At 41.3% G+C, this 20,272-nt stretch overlaps 1 protein-coding gene and 1 long non-coding RNA gene across 4 annotated transcripts in view; one reads left to right on the top strand and one right to left on the bottom strand.

The window, feature by feature from the left end:
• The window catches only part of RAD23B (RAD23 nucleotide excision repair protein B), a 40,912-nt gene extending 36,947 nt beyond the window's left edge, over window positions 1-3,965 (bottom strand). The window contains exons 1-2 of one of the 2 annotated variants that reach the window (XM_078061559.1): window positions 3,497-3,561; window positions 2,429-2,516 (exon numbers count right to left, since the gene is read on the bottom strand). Coding sequence is in view for 1 of the 2 variants with exons in the window: in XM_036091415.2 (XP_035947308.1) it covers window positions 3,497-3,562 (66 nt within the window). In the remaining variant the exon portion in view is untranslated. Of the gene's footprint in view, window positions 1-2,428; window positions 2,517-3,496 lie in introns of both variants that reach the window. The other variant, XM_036091415.2, reaches the window with a different exon arrangement.
• Window positions 3,966-4,784: 819 nt separating this feature from the next.
• LOC118535157 (uncharacterized) overlaps window positions 4,785-20,272 on the top strand; it is a 144,845-nt gene continuing 129,357 nt past the window's right edge. For both annotated transcript variants that reach the window (XR_004917069.2, XR_013444008.1), the window contains exon 1: window positions 4,785-5,045. This is a non-coding gene — a long non-coding RNA (uncharacterized LOC118535157). The remainder of the gene's footprint in view (window positions 5,046-20,272) is intronic.

Raw genomic sequence — 20,272 nt, 5'->3', positions numbered from 1 at the left:
ATAGATTAAATTTCTCCAATTTTTTTAAATAAAAAAATGTCTTTAAAATAAAACCACACAATTAAGAATATTCTCTTTTAGCAATGGTCTTCCCATCCAACCTTCTCATTTTATTTCTGTATTGTTTGACTATAAGAGGAGACAGATTACTATCGTTAACAGTAAAAAGACTTGCACTGATTACACTAAAGGTGGTGCATGGGAATGGTCAAGTAAATGATACAAAATGGCTAGTAAGTGTTAAGAAAATTTTGGTAGCTGAAAAAGGGGGAGAGGACTTTCAGCATTCAAAAACTAAAGCAAACACGAACAATATAAAAACAAATTCCATTGCTTTCCCCACTTTGTACATCTGCTCTATAGCTTTTGAGCTACTAGGTCAATAAGGCTCCCAAAAGACCCACCACATTCCACATGTGCCTGTACTCCTCCAGTGCTGACACTCAAAAGACCGCTAAACATACACATGTTCAACAAATGAATCACTCCCATGATTCCTCTTATCTCAGTCTTTTCTTGCATTCATTTTTGTTCCTGCTCATCTCAAGCTCACCAGAGTTTCTATGCTGGCCACTTCAAGTTACTTAATTTTCTTAGTTCCTTCTAGGTAAAAATCAAACAAGGACAAACCTTTGAGGAGCCAAAATCAAGGTCTCTGAGAGCAAAAACTGTTCTTCACTTTATGTGGAACTCCCTACAGGTCTCACTAAAATCCTATTTTCTCCTCTTTATTTTAGATCTATTTCTAATATCCTTGGTTACCTAGTTTTCACAACAAATTTTCACAACAGGACACTTAGAGTCTCCTTATATTATTTTAACTTTCATTGTTTCTTTTCTTACAGAAATTTTACCTAAATACTGTATCCAAAATAGATACTAAAAAAACCACTAAAGGGCGCCTGGGTGGCTCAGTTGGTTAAGCAACTGCCTTCGGCTCAGGTCATGATCCTGAGTCCCAGGATGGAGTCCTGAATTGGGCTCCCTGCTCAGCAGGGAGTCTGCTTCTCCCTCTGACCCTCCCCCCCCATGTGCTCTCTCTCTCTCATTCTCTCTCTCAAATAAATAAAACCTTAAAAGCAAAACAAAAAACCCCACTATAAATATCTCTGAAATTTAAGTCCATTAAAATGAAATCCTACAAGGGGCAGCTGGCTCAGCCCGTAGAGCACAGGACTCTTGATCTCCGGGTTGTAAGTTAGAGCCCCACATTGGGTGTAGACCATTACTTAAAAATAAAATCTTAAAAAAAAAAAAAAGAAAGAAATCCTACAAGTCATTTTAATGTAAATGCTCCTGTCTTCATTTCTTGCTCCAGACTAACAATGTTAGTTTTTATATTTATATAAATAAGAACAAAAATATATTTAGACAAATAGGAATAAGAAGCTAAAGCCACTTTCTGTAACAATGGTCTTTCGGAAAATACACTTTTAGAAGTATATTTATAAATCCTGTAACTCAAGATATTCCTTAGAAATAAACCAGTAAACAACAAATATATTGAGTATATACAAATACAATATTGGCTCTAAGATAATCAATGCACGAAGTGCCGAAAGAGCTATCCAAATATCATAGAACATTCAGTGGAGCTGTAGAAAAGTTACTGCATAACTTCAATAAACCCACAGGTATTTACAAAAACTCCTTTAGGTTTCAATAATTCTGGAGTTAATTCTGAATACCGTAAGCTGGGAAAGTTCCTGCCGCACCAATATTACTGCAAAGAACCAAAGTCAAATAGACATTTTATGAAAAGTTTTGTCTGAGAACATTAAACAGTTGCACTTTAAACTTTCATCCTTTAACTTATTAGTACACACTTGGCAATAAAGAAAAATTCAAGAAAAATCTGACTTCTATTAATTACATCAATCCACAGGGCATTGTCAATTACTTCTGAGGACACTGAAAAGTTTCTCATCTATAATTGCTATCTCCTGTACCTTTAAGAATTTATCACAAAGCATACTTCTACATATTCTTGCAATAAAATTATTTTGTGCCACAGTTCCAAAAAGATTGGGAACTATGTTTCTTAAATAACTGAAGAGACAAAAAACTTCAGATTAAATGAGACAGGTAAAACATAACACTATATCCTCACCCAAAGGTATCTGTTCGTTAACCACTGATTTCATTTACTGACCACCAATTAAATACCATTTAATCCTCACATCTCCGAAAGGCAGGTAGGTACATAGCAAATAAGTTATAGAGGCACAAATGGAACTGATCTATTTAACACCAAGACCCCTGATCTCCACCAAAGCCAGAATCAACTATTTTTTAATATAGATGGGCAGAAAGCAGCTGGTTTAAACTAAACATGACAATCTTAATGATATACAGAACCACAATTCCAAAAGAAAAGCTGATTTACACCGGTGGCATATTTAGATTCTTGGCATAAAGTTGTACTGACTTCAACACAGTGGCTCTTTTGCAGTCACAAATACAGAAGATGGCACGAAAATCTACCACGTGGACTTTTGAAGTGTTCGAGGGTTTAACTGCAGAAAAGATTCAAAGTTTTTATTTTCTTTTTTTCTCCCCCGAAATGCTATTATTTGGGGGCTGGGGGAAGAGTGCAGGGTAAGTACCTACATTACAGGACTTATAACACAAGAGGAGTCTTTAATCTGGAGGTGAGTTTGAGCCTAGATATGAAGGGCTCTAACACAAAAAATCTTCACCACCAAAGAGGCCTGGAAGTGCAATCTACGTGTGGGTGTGGGCTCGGTGGCGGGAGAACTGCGGCTACAGGATTCAAGATAGCATATGCGAATAAAAGGGTCACCAATTCTGGGGAGGAGGGGGCAAATCATTCATTTTCAACACCCCTCTCCACTCACCACTCACCTTTCACTCTGGGGCTGACGGAACCTGCTATCTTTTTTTAAAGCTCATTCTCTCCAGTTACCACGTCCTAGACTTTAGCTCCTAACCGGATCCACTCGGGTAGTGACGACGCCTACATCTCCCTCCCGCACCTAAGGACCCATAAAGGCCGACTACCATCACCAACGAAGCCTTGACCTCCCCTCCCCCCCGGCCCCACTACCGAGAGCTTCTCAGGCCCAGGCCTCCTGTGCCCCGCGGCCGTGTGCTCCACGCCATCTGCCACCAGGGCTTCGGCGTCCGGCCACCGCTTCCCCTTACTCCTGCCACAAAGCCCGCGGCCAACTCCGAAGGCTCGGGTGGGCCGCACACCGCCAGAGCCGGGACCCCGGGCCCTGCCCGTGCCCAGAACCAGCAGGCCTTATTCAGCGCCCGGCGCCCAAGCCCTACGCTCGCCGCGCGCTCCCGGGTGTGCTGAGGGCTCTCCCCGCTCGGCCGCGCTGCCGGGCCCTGCTCGGGGCTGAGGCCCGGGCCCAGGGCACAGAACAGCCGCACCGCCTCCCGCCCAGGCCCGGCGGGCCCCTCGCGCTCCCTGCGGCCCGCGCGCGGCCGCCTCCGCCCCGCCCGGCCCCACGCTCCGCGCCGCTCGCACCGTCTCGTCGGGGTCGATGTCGATCTTGAAGGTCTGCTGCTGGAGGGTCTTCAGGGTGACCAGCATGGTGCCGGGGCGCAGCTCCGCTGCCGGGCCTGCTCCGGGTGCTGGCCGCTGGGCGGGGTCTGTGGCCTGGCGGGGCCCCGGGGTCGCCCGCGCTCCTCGCGCACTAGGGAGGAAGGCGGTGGGGGTGGGGGTTTGTCACATTCGCCCTGCGGAGCGGCCTCTCCCCCAGCCCTGGGCCCGGGCCGCGCCGCTCCCTCCGCGACTGCGGCCTTCCTCGCGAGTTCTGGCCGCCGTGCTTCCTCACGCGCCCGGCGCCGGCCACTGAGTCTGCAGGAGGCACGAGGGGCTCTGCGAAACAAGCAGAGAATCCGCTAGCTCACCACAGGCTGGTGGCCGCCATCAACGTGACTCGCCGAGACGCGCCCCCTCCCCCACCCGAAAAAATCTGGGGGATGGGAACGGGCTGGCGAACCGCGCAGGCGTAGGGTGCGGCGAGGCTGTGCGCAGGCGCGGCCAAGAACTCCGCCCCGGAATCGGGGCGGGGCGGATTGCGGCTCTGGAATGTCGGTGGCCTGGATCGGGCGTGCGCAGACGCAGTCAGTGGGCGTCTGGAGGGCTCTTGGGGCTTCCTTGTGGCGTCTGCAGCCGGGGCGTTCTCCCGCCTGCCGCTGCTCCGCCTACGTCCAGACTCCTCCCGGCTCCCTGAGTTGCGCAACCCGTAGCCGGGGAAGCGCTACGTGGAGACCGCGCTAAGTGGATGCCGAAGTCTGGAGCTGGGGAAACTGGAGGGCGGTAGGTTGGGGCGGGGTTTAAGAGAAAGGCTCGTGGTAACCACGGCACTGGGCCGGAGCTTACCGGGAGCTTTCTATGTGGATGAGCCTTTGTGGTGGCGACTCTGATTCTTTACTCCTGAGAGTACAGACCCCAGTGCCGGACTGCCTAGGTGGACCTTGGGCCTAAGTAGAAGGACGGACAGAGGAGGTCAAGTTCTCTCACTCCTCCGTGGACAGAACTGTCCGGTGGCTCCTGTCACGGAGAAGTCAAAGTCACAGTTCTTGGAACTGGATACATAGCCCCAGCCTCACCGCATCTCCCTCCTCTCCCTGGCTCTTGGGGTTGTTGGTGGGTACTAAGCACTTGCTCCCGCCTAAAGGCCTGCCTTTGCACTTGCTGTACCCGCTTCTGAGTCCTCTTTACCCAGATGGCTGGGTGGCTCACTGTCTCAACTCCTTCAAATCTTTGCTCAAATGTCACCTTCTCAGTGAAGTCTATCCTGATCCTCGGCTTAAAACCGCAGCTTCCCTAGCTCCATTATCCTATTCTGTTATGTCCATAGCATTTATCATCCTCCAGTTACCATATAATACAGATATTTATTATCTTTGTCATCTTTTCCTCCCAGCCCCAGACTGAAGCTGCACAAAGGCGAGGATTTTGATGTGTTAACCGATGTATCTCTAGCATGGAGAAACGTGTCTGACAGCAAGCACACAATAAATATTAGTGGAATGGGTAAATGTGTTTCCAGTTCCTCATCAGTAAGGTAGGAATAATAATAGCACTCAACTCCATTGATTATTGGAGGGGGGTATTGAATAATGTATATAAAGACAAGGAACAGTGAGAATCGCATAAGGAGTTAGCTATTTGTAGTATGCCCATTTACAGATAAAAAAAGTGGAATACAGAGATGCTGAGTAATGTGCCTGGAGTCACCCATCTAGTAAGTGACAGATCCAGCATTTTAACCCAAGCAGAATGACTCTAGAGCATGTGCTCCTAGGTGCTGGGCTATTCTGCCTCTTATTAAGGTACCATTTGACATAAGGTGATTCAAAAGGAAAGTTACAGTTAGATCACTAACCATGTGACCAATTGCAAATTACATCTTTGTGCCATCATCCTGACTGATACAGTGTCACTGCTTGGTTTTTCCTTTATTTAAGAGCTCAGGTATAATCCTTCCATGGAACTTTCCCTGACCAACTTCCCTCTCCACTAACCTGGCATTTCCCCTTTCACAGCACAGATGTCCCTGTATTGTAATTCAATATCTAATCCTCTGCTCTCTGCACTTCTGTATGTCTACTGTTGGTCACCAGGTGATCTCATCTTGTCCTTTGTTTTGAAATACCTCCAGCCTGGACCTGTCCCTTAGCTGTAGATAGAGTTAGCCAGTTACCTATATAATACCTTCACTTAGAGTATAACAAGCGCTGAAGCCTACCATGGCCAAACAGAACCATTGATTTTTCTCTGGACCTCTCTTCCCCATGAAACCTGCCCCTTTACCAGTTTTCCCCCATTTTAGTTCATGGCACCACCATCTACCCAGGTGCTCAGACCAGAAATCTAGTCATCATCCCTGGTAAATCTCTCCTCTGTTCCTATTTCCTCACCCACCACATGTAATCCATTATCGAGTCCTGTCAATTTTATTCTCCAAAATACATCCCAAATTCAGCCATTTTCACCATTTCTAATTCACCAACCCTAGGCTAATCCATCATTATGCTTCACCTGCCTCCCAACTGGTCTCTCCGCTTCTACTCTTTTCCCCCAGCAGCCTCCCCAGCAGTCAGAGTAGTCTTTTTCAGCCATAATTCAAATCATGTCCCATCTATTCTTAATACCTAATTACACTTTAGAATACAGTTCAAACTCTTTACCTGGCTTTGAAGAGTACACATGATCTGACTCCTGCCAAATTGTCTGGCTTCATCTCTTTTCTTCTCTCTCCCTCTCATTCACCGTCATCCCTCTGCACCTCCCTTTCTTTCGTACCTCAAACAGGCTAAGCTGGTTCTAACCTGTGGAACTTTGCAGTTGAGGTCACTTCAGCTTGAAACTCTCTCTTCCTACATCTTCGAATGGCTAACTCCTTTTCATCTTTCAAATTCCAGGTCATATTTTACTTCCTTAGAGAGGACTTCTTCAATAACTGAAATGATAAATGATAAATATTAACTCTTTAGGTGAGGCACTATCCACTTTACAAGGACAACCTCATTTGAGCCCCCACAAAACTCCATGAGATAGGTACAACATTACCCTGGCTTTAATTTTTTCATGGATCTACCTGAAATTACTATTTTTCAACTTGTTTATGGTCTGTCTCACATTACTACTCAGTTCCCTCTCTGCTTTGTGGGGAGAGGAACTCACTTGCCTTACGGCTCTTTCCCAAGCACCTAGATCAGTGCCTGGAACACAGGTGCTCAGTAGTGTATGTTGACTGAATCCTCAACTCAGTTGTAAGCTCCATGAGGCCAAGTGTTATGTCAATCTTGTTCAGAATGGTTATCTTTAGAGTCTAGCACAATGTGAATGCTTAATATACATTGGCTGAAAAAATAGTGAAGTCACTTTAATTAAAATGAGTCAATTTAGTTGAAATTTAAACAGTTGTAAGAAACTATCTGAAACCATTTTATAATTTATTATAGTTTTATTATAAATTTAATTCATTTATTATAATTAAATTAGAATTTATTTATTTTTATAATATTAAATGTATTTCATTATAACTTTATTTGTTATAATATTAAAACTTTTTTCTGCTACAACTGCTATTATCCATCTGCAGAAAAAGGGAGGTGAGAGATGCCTCTCTATATATTAGTGTATATATTTTAAAAATCTTTTGCTCATAGCAAAATAAATAAAAAACAGTATAGAAAGGGATCGATTGAAAATAAATCCCCCTGCCCACTTCCTAGAAATAATAATTGTTTTGAGTGTCTTTAGACATATTTCAGGTATGTACAAGAATGTATCCCCCAAATAGTTGTGGCAACAGTAGATTTTAAATGCCAATTGAAAGATTCACCTGATACATTTTCTAAAGTACAGTGTTCAGATAAAAAGTTGTTTTTGTTTTCTTTTAATTTCTGGTAAAACTGTATGCCAGACATAACCACTCTTGGCCCAATAGCTCAGGTTGGACCGGCTGTATGCCTCCTTGTTAGACGTAGTTGCCTTTACCTAGAGTCTCATAGTTCACATGACAGATGATAGGACCCCACCCCCGACCCTCCCAACACAAAGGCCACCGAGGTGAGGATGCTTGTGAGCAAGGCCTTGTAGGATAGGCCTTGGGCTTCTCCAAGAGCTATTGGGCCAAGATAAAAAGATGGATGGGAGTCATTGGTTCCAAGTACTTGGGAACAAGCCAGGTAATTTTGCTTGTGTTTTTGGAAATCAGTCAAATGATTTCAGGGAAGAAGATGAGCAAGCTGAGATGTAGCAACTACTGACTTAAAAAATACTAGGGCAAAAATGCCAGACTTCAAGCCATTCATTCAGCAGATAATTATTGAGACTCTCCATGCCAGGAACTCTTCTGGGTGTTGGGGATACAATAGGGAAGAAAACAAAGTCCCTGCCCTCATGGAGTTTATATTCTCGTGGGATGGTAGATAAATAGATAATGAACTAAAAATCAAAGATATTTTTAATCTATCAGGTGATAAGTGGTATTTTTTTAAAAAGCACATGAAGAGGATCAGTAGTGCTCAGAAGAAATAGAGTTGCTACAGAGAATGGCCAGATGGCTTTCATTCTTTTCCCCATCATTCTTTCTTCCCTCTTCTTTGCCCAGCAATTGGTTCCAAGAAGGCTGACCTATGTGGACTACCACAACTGGCTTCCTGGGGAGTCCTTGCAGGACATAGGAATGAGCAAAAAGAGTGAAGTTAGGGAATTTATTCTTCTTTGTGGTTGGTAGTGCTCTTGATACAAGGTCATTGCTTCTGTAGGGTGCCCCTCCAAGGGTGCAGAAAGGTACCCAGTGGGTCACTGGGAGTGGTAAATGGAACTACTCCTGCTTCCCTGCCTTGGTTCCTAGACCCAACTGGTCTTCCTACTGGAGACAGAGTGCCCTATAGGGTTCTCTGATTCAGTGTGCAGATTGCATCCTGGAGAATGAAACCCTCCTGCACAGTATTGCCTCAGACATGGTAGTTCAGCTGTACCATCACCAAGCTCTCTCAGATTGGCTTTTCTGGAAAGGGAGGTATATGAAAAGACCAACAGGTCCTATGATCATGGGATCATTCCCAAACCTCCATTGTGAAGTGGGCCCCCTGGTTGGATGCTATGATGGGTGGGGTTCCGTGTCTGTGGATCAGGTACTCTGTAAACTCCTGTATGATGATACAGGCCAAAGCTCTGCTGGCAGGAAATGTAAACCTACACCAAGAATAAGTGTCTATTCTTGTGAGAACAAATTGGCCCTCCAGTATGCAAATGGCCCAACACAGTCAACTTCCCACTAAGTGGCCGGTTGATCATTTAAAGAATAGTACTATACTGAGAATTCAATACTGGTCTCTATTTCTGGCAGTTTAGATATTCAGAGGTGATGGTAACTAGATCAGCCTTACTGAGAGTTCATGCCAAGAGACTATGCCTAGTCTCCATCTCTGCCACCATGGTCACTCCGTTCACGTGCCCATCATATTTCTACACTTGCATCCTTAAAGTCTATTCTAAATACAGTAGCCAGATGAGTTCATTTACATGCAAAACCCTGTAATGGTTCCCCACTTCAATCAGTAAAATCCCAAGTCTTTACAATGCCCTTCCTCCTGTTCATTACTTTCCTGACTTTGTTAGCTACGCATTTCCCCAAGTTCACTGTGTTCCAGTTGCACTGGACTCCTTACTGTCCCTTGAACTGGCCGGGTCCACTCCCACCCTGGTCTTTTGTTGTCTCCCTGAAACACCCTTCTGTAGATAGATAAACCCTCTCCTTCACCTCCTCCAATCTTTGTTTGAATTTCACCTTCTCAGTGAAACCTATCCCTGACCCCTTTATCCTACTTATTAATATGACAAAATGCCCCACACTTCCCCATCCAGCATTCTCATGCTCCCTACCCTGCTTTCCTTTTTTCCCTTATTAAACTTACTGTCTTCTAACATGCTACTTTATTTATCTGTTGTGTTTCTTGTGTAGTGTCTGTCTCCCCTGCTAGAAGACAGGGCTCTTGGTCTGCTTTGCTCTCTCACATACTTTAAGCACCAGGAAAAGTGCCTGGAAACAGAAACAGAACTCAATTAATAATGCAAGGGAAAATGAGCCACCCATGAATAAAAGCAAATTAAAACAAGGTGATACTTTTGTGTTAAAATTAACAATTAAGACTCCGTAACCTCCCCAAATACCAAAAGTGTGTGGGAAAGATGTTTCCATAGTTTGCTAGTGAGTTTACAACCTTTTGGAAAGCCATTTAGCTATATAGCTGGTTCTTAACTTCTCAAATTTCAGTTCTCATACACTCTACATGAATACTTCCAAAACTACTTTCCTCAGCCTATCTATCTAACTATGACTTGAAAAGTTGATTTAATGGTGTAGTCACCCAGCCAGTGGGGCAAAGGCCTGGCATTCACATGTTTTATGTTTAAACAGTATCATTTACACAACCCCAACATTCCTTTTTCTCATTTGAACTGATTTTCTCATTAGTTTTGCAAGACTAAGAAAACTGTTAGCAATAAATTGTGAAATAGATCTTTTGCTAAAGTCCAATATGTTTAAACAGTTTTGGTACTTTTGTTTTCGCGTTTTTCCCAGCTCAACATTCTGTTTCTCATTTGACAGGCTTTTTCATTTCCAGCTAAAGTTGATTTTAATTCATGGGTTTATTTCAAGTATACCTGACTTGTCTTTGGAGCTAAAAATCATAGCTGGCTTTTTGTTGAAATCATGTTTATTTGTTAATTAGTTTATTATCATTTATCCTCCAGTATTCATTGGGAAGCAGTTATATGCCAGGCCCTACCTAGTTCGTGCTGTCTCTGCCCTCAAGAGATTACTAGGAGAAACAAGCAAGGAGCTGTGTGATGTGTTGGGATTGGGGCAGGCTTCAGGAAGGCAGTGAAGCTTGATTAACTCTGGGTGGGCTGGGAGATGGATGCAGGGACTCAGCATCTTTTCAGCTCTCTCTTCCACAGCCAGTTATATAGTCTATGTATTGGCCAAATGTTCTGAAAATTGTGTTAGAATTAGAATGTTATCTTGTCATAAAGGAAACTATGAATAAATTAATATAATTCTATGAGCTTCTCTGAAGAAACTCTATTTAGAGCATTTAAAGAACATCTTTTTTAAACTTTAAATGGAAAGTGTGGGTTCCTTTTCCATGGACCCATGTTGATTATTTCTGGTTTTGCAATATATGCCCGCTTGTGTTTTGCAGAGTTGTTACACTATATATTAATTAAGAAGAGCCCCAGGACCCAAAGTGTTTGAAGTTTAGATAGTAGTTGTCCCACTGACATCTTTTCTTGTGTAGTTATTGTTGTATGAAATTGGTTTTATAGTTTCTAGTTTATATATAAACTAGCTATATATATAATTATATGTAGACATATATATAATTATATATAATTAATAGAATTGACTACATAAAGATTTCATGACCTCATCATGTAATAGCAATGTAAACAGAATAACAAGCATGCAACCAACTGGAAAATATTTCCAACATGTGACAAATTTAATATCCTTAATATATAAATTACTCACAAATTGGAAAAAAATGCATTGTGATCCAATTAAGCAAAAGCATAAAAGGTTTATACAGAAAATTCTTGGCAAAAATACAATTAGTAGTGCTTATTATGTGCCCAGGTGTTTTTCTAAATGCCTAATAGATTGACTTTTAACCCTCATGTCAATTATGAGATGACTCTGATCAAGTTACTTAATCTTCCTGTGCTTCAGTTTCCTTCCTCTGTGCACATGTCTAAGAATTTTTCTGTGAGGGGCGCCTGGGTGGCTCAGTCGTTAAGCGTCTGCCTTCGGCTTGGGTCCTGATCCCAGGGTCCTGGGATGGAGCCCCGCATCAGGTTCCCTGCTCGGTGGGAAGCCTGCTTCTCCCTCTCCCACTCCCCCTGCTTGTGTTCTCTCTTTCGCTGTCTCTCTCTCTGTCAAATAAATAAATAAAATCTAAAAAAAAAAAAAGAAGAAGAATTTTTCTGTGAAAAATGCAAAGAAGTAAAGTTGTTGGGTTGTAGAGATTGTGTATTTTTAATAGGTCCTACCAAAATTCTATCCACATTGCCATGTCAATGTATGTTCCCATCAACACTGTTTGAGATGACCACTTTCCCCTGGCCCGAGCCAACACTTAATAGGCTCTGTAATTTCCTTTTTTGGCCAATGTGGTGGGCAAATCACTTCTGCCTCTCAAGAATTCAAATCCTGCTGAGCATCTTTTCGTGTGCTTCATGGCCATTTGTGTACCTTTTTTGGAGAAAGGTCTATTCAATTCCTTTGCCCATTTTTGAATTGGGGTGTTTTTTGTTGTTGAATTCTAGGTGTTCTCTATGTATTCTGGTTGTTAATCCTTAGTCAGATATGTGATCTGGAAATATTTTCACCTATTCTGTGAGTTGCCTTTTAGTTCTATTAATAGTATCAGTCAGGCTATTCGGGCCACGATAACAAAATACTGTAAACTGGGTAGTTTATAAACAAAAGACATTTATTTCCCACAGTTCTGGAGGCTGGAGAGTCCAAGATCAAGGTACTGGAAGATTCAGTGCATGGTTAGAGCCCACTTCCTGGTTTATAGATTGCAGTCTTTTCATTCACTGTGTCCTCACATGGTGGAAGGGATGAGAGCTCTCTCCAGAGTCCCTTTTATAAGGGCAGTAATCTCATTCATGAGGGCTCTGCCCTGATGCCCTAATCACCACCCAGAGGCCCCACCTCCTCATGCCATCACCTTGGGGGTTTGGATTTCAACATGTGAATTTTGACAGGACACAAATATTCAGACCATAGTAGTGTACTTTGTTGCACAAAGCTCTTTAATTTTCATGAAGTCCAATCTGTCTATTTTTCCTTTTGTAGCCTGTGCTTACGGTGTCATGTCCAAGAAATTGTTGTCACTTCCAATGTCATGAAGGTTTCCCCTATGTTTTCTTCCAAAAGTTTTATAGTTTTAGATCTTATGTTTAGGTCTTTGATCCATTTTGAGACAAATTTGTATATGGTGTTATGGAGGGGCCAGTTTCCTTCTTTTGCATGTGGATACTAGATGTTCACTTTTATTACATTTGATAATTTTCCATATTGCAAAGCCCCTTGAAGAGTGCTGTGTCTTATAATCCTTTATATCCCTCAGTACCATGCATTTAACAAGAGTTCAATGCACTTAAAAAAAATAAATGCTTTGTAGTTACTGACTATTGAATTGGAAATATTACCCTGCACCTTAATTGTAGGGCCAGCTCATAATAGGCATTTAAAAAATGTTTATTGAATTATGGAATTGAATATACTTATTCTAAGGGATTTCATTGTCAAAGAAAAAATATTTTTTCAATTAAGTGATATTGACAGGATTGGAGAATGAGGATTATTGTAAATGTTGTATTACACAAAACATATGTATAAAAAGAGAATGATATAAATACATATATATAAAAAGAGAATGATATAAATACCCCAAAATAATGTACATAGCCATTTTCAAAGCACATACTCAACTTCTACTTTGAAGATGGTGAATTAAAATGAAGAATTCACTATTTTTTTCTCTCCTCCAAATCTTTTCAAAATAATCTGATTAAAAGAAAAGCCATAAGAACTCTGGAAAACCAAAAAGGGTGATGTAATAGTTACATAAAAATGTTCCCAATGAACAAGGCTTGTTGGCACTACATCCTTGTATAGTCCCCTCCCACATCAAAAGCAGGACCTTAGCCAGTAGATCAGTGAGAGTGATGCTGTGCCATTTGAATCTAAGCCTTTAAAAGTCCTGGCGACTTCCTCTTTTACACTGATGGGGAGAAAAATAACTTTTTTCCTCCATCCATCTTAGGTTCCTTGGCTAGGGCCCTGCAGATTAGACCAACTAAAGGCAGATTAACAAGAGAGAAACAAGAATTTAATAACACCTGCATTGCATATATACATAGGAGAACTCAGTGATGATAACTCAAAGAGGTGGTTAGAACTTGGGCTTATATAGCATCTTAGAAAAGCACAATAAATTCCTAGAGAAGTGACAAGATAAAGGAAAAGGGTATAGGCTTCTTAGGGGTGGCAAACTATGGAAAGGTAAACATTTGGGGGAAACTAGTGGAGTAGGTTTGTTTGTGCAGGTCCATCTCAGTGTTGGCTTTCTGTCTTTTTCATGGCTATAAAACTTCCCTGGGAGAGAGGAGTTATGGCAGTCCTCATTTCTCAGAAGTTCCTACTTTTAGTCAGATGAGGGAGGCTCTGGGTAGATTTCTTTCTGCATCTGTCAATTCTCATTTGCCTCCAGCTCAAAATAATCCTTATGCCAAAGTGGCATATTTTGGGGTGGCATATTCTCATCCCCTACACACTCTTAGAAGCTGGCAATATGTGAAAAGGTCTTTAAGATTTTTTATAATTTTTGACATAATAACTCTATTTCTAGGTATTATTCCTAAGGAAATATTCAGAAATATGAACTCCCTTTTACAAGTAATATTTACATATCATTGTGAATTACAATAATAAGAACTGGAAGGTGAATGTAGCCCTACTGTTGAATGCCAGAAGAATGTTTCAACAAATTGTGTTGTATATATTTGTTAAAATTGCTTAGTCACTGAAAGTCATGATTTTGGAGCATATTTACTGACAATGAAATGCCACTCATTCATTTATTCATTCACTCTGTAAATATGTGTAAATAATGTGTGTCAGGCAGTATTATAGGTCCTGGGTTTTCATAGTGAACGGAACTCTCTTATGGAACAACTACTCCCCTGGAACAGCCATTCAGGAGATGACAGAAAATAAATAGGCAGACACATATCTTATGTAAGGTGGTGATAAATGCTAAGAAGAAAAATAAAATCAGAGGAAAGTTACTACTATTAAAATATGACATAACGATACAATGTTAGGAGATGTTTGTATAGTGTAATCCCAGTTTTGTAAAGAAATAAACAACCATTACCACCACAATAAATACATGTACATAAAGACAGAATAATGACTTAAAAAATTAGAATATTCACAGTGCTTAGCCTAGCATAGGAGAATAACTGGTAATTTTTTTAAATGTGCCCACTTTCCAAAATGTCAATAATGAACATTTATTTAGAATCAGAAAGCCACAACACAAATCTTTGAAAAATCCATAGAATTAGGTTTAAAATGAAAATATTAATTTACACATGTTTATTCTTAAGTTCAATTGCTTAAAAGAACATGACATTTGTCAAAACCCATAAAATGTACAACGTGGACTGGACCCTAATTTATACTATGAATTTTGGGTGATAATAATGTATCATTGTAGTATCATGGAACATAACAAATGTACAACCATGGTACAGAAGGTCCATTGTGGGAAAGGTGGTGTTAGGGTGTAAGATAGAGGATACATGGGAATTCTCTGTACTTCCTACTTAATTTTGCTGTGAACCTAAAATTGCTCTAAAAAATAAAGTTTATCTTTTTAAAGATTTATTTACTTGAGAGAGTGCATGTGTGCACATGCATGAGTTGGAGGAGGGGCAGAGGGAGAGGTAAAGAATCCCAAATAGACTCCCCACTGAGCGCAGAGCCTGCTATGGGGCTCTCTCTCATGAACCACAAGAGCATGACCTGAGCCAAAATCACAAGGCGGACACTGAACTGACTGAGGCACCCAGGTGCCCCCAAAATAAAGTTTATTAATTAAAAAAAAATAACATGGCAGCCGTAACAATGTCAAGCATAGAATTTCTTTAAAGAGGAAATTTTGGAAATACCCTTTATCTCAGTAAATTTGGCACAAATCATATTTCTCTTTCTCACAGTTCAAGAAGCATGGTTTTTCAGTATCACCTGGTAAACACATCCATTTAAAAGGGGCAAACCATATTTACCAAGCTCATCAAACTGAGATACAAAACCAATGCCTGTTTAATATTTAGAATGAGAAAGTACTGTCATGTCAGCTGGAATACATGTGTTGGTGGAAGCAACATTTTTTTCTGTGAAGGCCTGGAAAAATGCTTTATTATCAGAAGATTGCCTGGAGAGACTGAAATTAGAGGAAGTAGTAGCTAGTTTTATGATTTGATTCTCAAATGATGTGTTTTTCAAAGTGTAGGTTCATGGACTTCCTACATCAAACTACCAAGGGTGTTTATTAAATGCAGATTCCTAGACACTAACCTAGATTTACCTTATCAGAATCTCCAGGTATGGACCCAGAAACTGCATTTTTAACAAGCACCCAAGGTGATATTTATGTGCATGGAAGTTTGTAAACCATTGGTACTTGGATATAAGGTAATGATGCCCTTTCTCCGCAATAGGGAAAACTTTGCTGATGGGAAATTTAACAACTCGAGGGTGTTGGTGAGACATACTTTTCTCTAAATCTACTTTGAGAGCACTGGTAATTTTAAACTCTGAGCCTCTGCTTTTCTCTGATTCCTTGACTATGTTAACTTTATTTAATTACTGTCAAGTCATCACAGAAAATTATTCCTTTTTTCTTCATATCACTGCCCAGAGTTATTATATTCTTTTTATGTACTCTATAGAGGGATAATTACATACAGTGACAGTGACAGTTTGATGAGTTTTGACAAATGCATATATCCATGTAACCAACATTCCAGTTGAAAAATAGAATATGGGGCGCCTGGGTGGCTCAGTTGGTTGAGTGACTGCCTTCAGCTCAGGTCATGATCCCGGAGTCCCAGGATCGAGTCCCACATCGGGCTCCCTGCTCAGTGGAGATCTGCTTCTCCCTCTGACCCTCTCTCCTCTCATGCTCTCTCTCTCTCAAATAAATAAAACTTAAAAAAAAAAAAAGACTTAAAAAAAAAAAGAAAAATAGAATATGCTATCATGCTAGGACGTTCACTAGGGTCCCTTCCATTTTATCCCTGCCCCATCTATCCTGGCAACCACTATTATGATTTATATCCCCCCAGATCAGTTTTGCCTGTTCTTGAATGTCATAAAATAGTGTATTGATTATGGGCTAACCCCATAGTTGTTATAAAAGATGACGCTCATTTTTCCAAGTTATTTTAAGAGAAACTACTCTAGACAACTCTTAAGAAACTCCAACATATTTCAATTTTCATTGGTAAAGGTGGAATACCTTAATTAAGATTTCTTTGCCTAGAGATATAAACAGGATCCTGCTGAGGACTTTACAAACTATCCTTCTGTAGCCAGTTAAACCTTCAATTAAAACCAGCTTTAATGTATCAGTTATAAAACTCTGATAGTAAAAGAGAGAATGCAATTGGGAGAAATTTTTCTGACCCAAAAGAATGATATCATGTAGCTTCTGCAAGAATTTTAAGATCAACTTGCTGAAATATGATTAATAATACTTAGTAGGAAGAAAGTTTGGAGATAGGCAAATGTATGCCACTTGATCCATAGACTGGACCACCAAGTCTGGTCCCAGATTAGATTCTAAAAGGGATTGGTAATGTTTTCCCCAAACTTGGGTTTCACCATACTCTTACACACTTTTGTGTTTTCAGCCCCATAGTCGCAGTCCTTATCAGAGCCTAAAGGAATGTGACATCATTTGAGAAATATTACATCCTTTCTACCATCCATTATCGTAATTCCCTGGGTCCATAACACTTTCTCTGGTTCTTACCGTTTTTGCATGCTTTCATTCTTCCAGGATTTGAACATTTCTGCTACTATTTGTGTGGTTCCATGTCACTCTTGTAGAATTGTCATTTGCCTCTGTCTTTCTCATCATTCATTCTGTATCCTAGCTTAAAGAGCTCTATGTCATCACTTTAATTTTTTTAAGAATCTCCCCGCATTTTTCTCCTCACTGGAGTTGCCCAAGGTCATATTTCTGAGCACTTCCTGGTTCTGTCTTCTTTTGGAAACTTGTGGAATTGTGCCTATATTTAAAAAAAATTAAAAGATAGGGGCACCTGGGTGGCTCAGTTGTTAAGCGTCTGCCTTCAGCTCAGGTCATGATCCCAGGGTCCTGGGATCGAGCCCCGCATTGGGCTCCCTGCTCTGAGGGAAGCCTGCTTCTCCCTCTCCCATTCCCCCTGCTTGTGTTCCTTCTCTCTGTGTCTCTCTCTGTCAAATAAATAGATAAAATCTTAAAAAAAAAATATGTTGAAGTCTAGCTTCCTAAAGTCCTCTGTACACATTTTATCCAGCTCAGTCTTGCCCTACTTTGAAGATGATGTGGCCATGTTCTTCCAGGTTCCCATCCCTTTCACTCTGAAGAATGGCTTCTTCCCATTGGTTGGAATCAGAGCACAATTATTTCTATTACTTCCTTTACCCTCTAGGACATGAAATTGTTAGGGAGACAAGTGAAAAACTCTGCTTTTATCTGAATGAAGTATCCAAATGTTATCTGTATTGTGTACGCTCTGCCAATTTTGTGGCTTTCTTCCATGTGGCTCAGCTCTGCATCCATGAAAACATCACTTCTGTTCTTCTCTTCTTTCATCTTCATCCAAGTGTTCAGAGAGTCCTCTGAATCTATTGTTATCACAGCCTACAGTGCTGCTCCATCTCCGTCCAACAGGTCTTTGTGCACAGCATACCCTTCTATCACTGTGTTCCCATGGATCTGTTCCATCTCGCCAACTCTCAGTGGTATCTGTGAGGTCTTGTTTGTCGCCCTGTGCTAAATATCAAAGTTGCTGTGTTGCTTGTGTTCTGTGCATGATATCTGGACATCTGCTGCCTACATTTTCTTTCTGATGTCCTTCCCAATTGTTTTCTTATTGAATCACTCGGCACCTCCCTCGCTGTTGAAATTCTTCCCAGGCCCTCCTTAATGTCATTCATGGAAACCCATTTCAGTTTAATCTAGGTGTTTTTTTCTCCCTTCCCATCTGTTTTCCATTTACAGCCCCTTTGGCCAGATGAGTTGGTATCTGACTAAACACATTCTTTTCAGTCTTTGAAAAATTCTCTTCATTCCCAGTCAAATATCTGTCATTCCTACATTTGAAGCTGTGGCCCTGAAATAAAAATTTGTACCAAGTGTGTACCTAGTGGTTCACTTTTCATATCATATTTTTGTTCTAAACATTTGTGCCCCTAAGTCTTTTACGTCCCAAATTTCACATCATCTTGAGATGCTTCCATAGTCTATTTTGATGGGCTTTCATTTCCCTGTAACTTGGCAGGTGATACCTTTGACCAGCCTCAGCAGGATCTGCCATGTGCTAGATTTGTACTCCATGAAGATAACACCCCTTCTTGCATGACTTGATTGTGTCAATTCACAGGCATTACCATATCCCTTACAAGGGGTTCCCCAAGTCCCAGTGCTTGGCTTTTCCTCCATAGCTTTATCATTTCATTTGTCTTCTTCCTCTGTAGGAGAGCATTATTACAAGTGGTGTAGTACAGTAGAAAGGAATTTTGCTCTGCTACTTGTTACTTGGTAGCTAAGGAGGACAAATAAGTGAACTCTACAAGCCTCAGCTTCCTTATCCTTCAAGTGGGGATAGAATACTGACCTTACAGAGTTATTGTGATGATTTAATAAGATACTATATACGAGACCACTTTGTAAGCTAAAAGTAGAACAAACATAGGTTTTAAGAATAGTCATTAGATTATTTAGTTTTCCTCCCCCCTGCGGAGCACATGGAGCATGCATGAGAAGTTGCTCAACATTGGCCCTAACCCCGTATTAACTCAGTTATTGAGTGCCTCCTAGAAGCCAGGTCCTCTGAAAGGAGAAACAAGGCATGTGCGCAAAACTTGGTGATGGAGGGGCACCTGGGTGGCTCAGTTGTTAAGCGTCTGCCTTCGGCTCAGGTCATGATCCCAGGGTCCTGGGATCGAGCCCCGCATCGGGCTCCCTGCTCCGCAGGAAGCCTGCTTCTCCCTCTCCCACTCCCCCTGCTTGTGTTCCCTCTCTCGCCGTGTCTCTCTCTGTCAAATAAATAAATAAAATATTTAAAAAAAAAAAAAACTTGGTGATGGAGTACTTGGCCAGAAAGAAACTGAATTCGGGAACATTTCCTTTCCCCAGAAGATTAAAGTAGGCATTGTGCTGGCCTGTAAGCTTCCTACAGTCATCTGTGCCATGCCTTGTTCTTTGGATTTTAACACTTGAGCAAGTGCTTCTGGGCACCCAGAGGTCAGCCCAGTGGTGTGCAAGAATCTGCTTATTTTCTAGAACCCTGGATCTCTAGCTTATGCAGGATCCACCCTAAGCTAAATTCATCTGGGAATTTGCCACAGTACACCCTTATCCACCCTGACCATGATGGGATGGCATGGTTCTCTAGCAAGTTTGTAGGACCGGCATAATAACAAATAACTATGATAGTACCAACTACAATTCACATATATCGAATACGTACCATATGTCCATACTCTGTTAGGCTCTTTATATACATCAGTGCTTTTCAACCATTAAAAATTATTGCTCCCCTAAGAATGGCTCCCCGTTCTTAGACATATTTTTCTTAATATCCCTTCTATGACATTTTAATACCACAGATAATACCGGGTGCTTATTTAGGTACTGTATGTATGTAAGGTACTTTCTGTGATTTATATGTGAAGAGAGTGAGATTTTTTCACCTTCTCCCCCAAGAACCAATTTTCACCCCCCATTGAGGGTGATATTACCCCCATTGAGAATGTGTGTGTGTGTGTGTGTGTGTGTGTGTATTCTTCCCCTTCCCTCAATCATTCCCCAAGTAATTTGCAAACTGTTTGCTCAATCCCTGAACCTATTACACAACTATTGACCCCAGGGAAAGAGATCTTAATTCGGAGGTAACAGCAAACACTCCATTTAA

The sequence above is a fragment of the Halichoerus grypus genome, chromosome 14, assembly GCF_964656455.1.
Source record: "Halichoerus grypus chromosome 14, mHalGry1.hap1.1, whole genome shotgun sequence".
NCBI classification, from domain to species: domain Eukaryota; kingdom Metazoa; phylum Chordata; class Mammalia; order Carnivora; family Phocidae; genus Halichoerus; species Halichoerus grypus.
The sequence above is the reverse complement of the archived record's forward strand: the minus strand, read 5'-3'. Positions and strand labels throughout refer to the sequence as shown.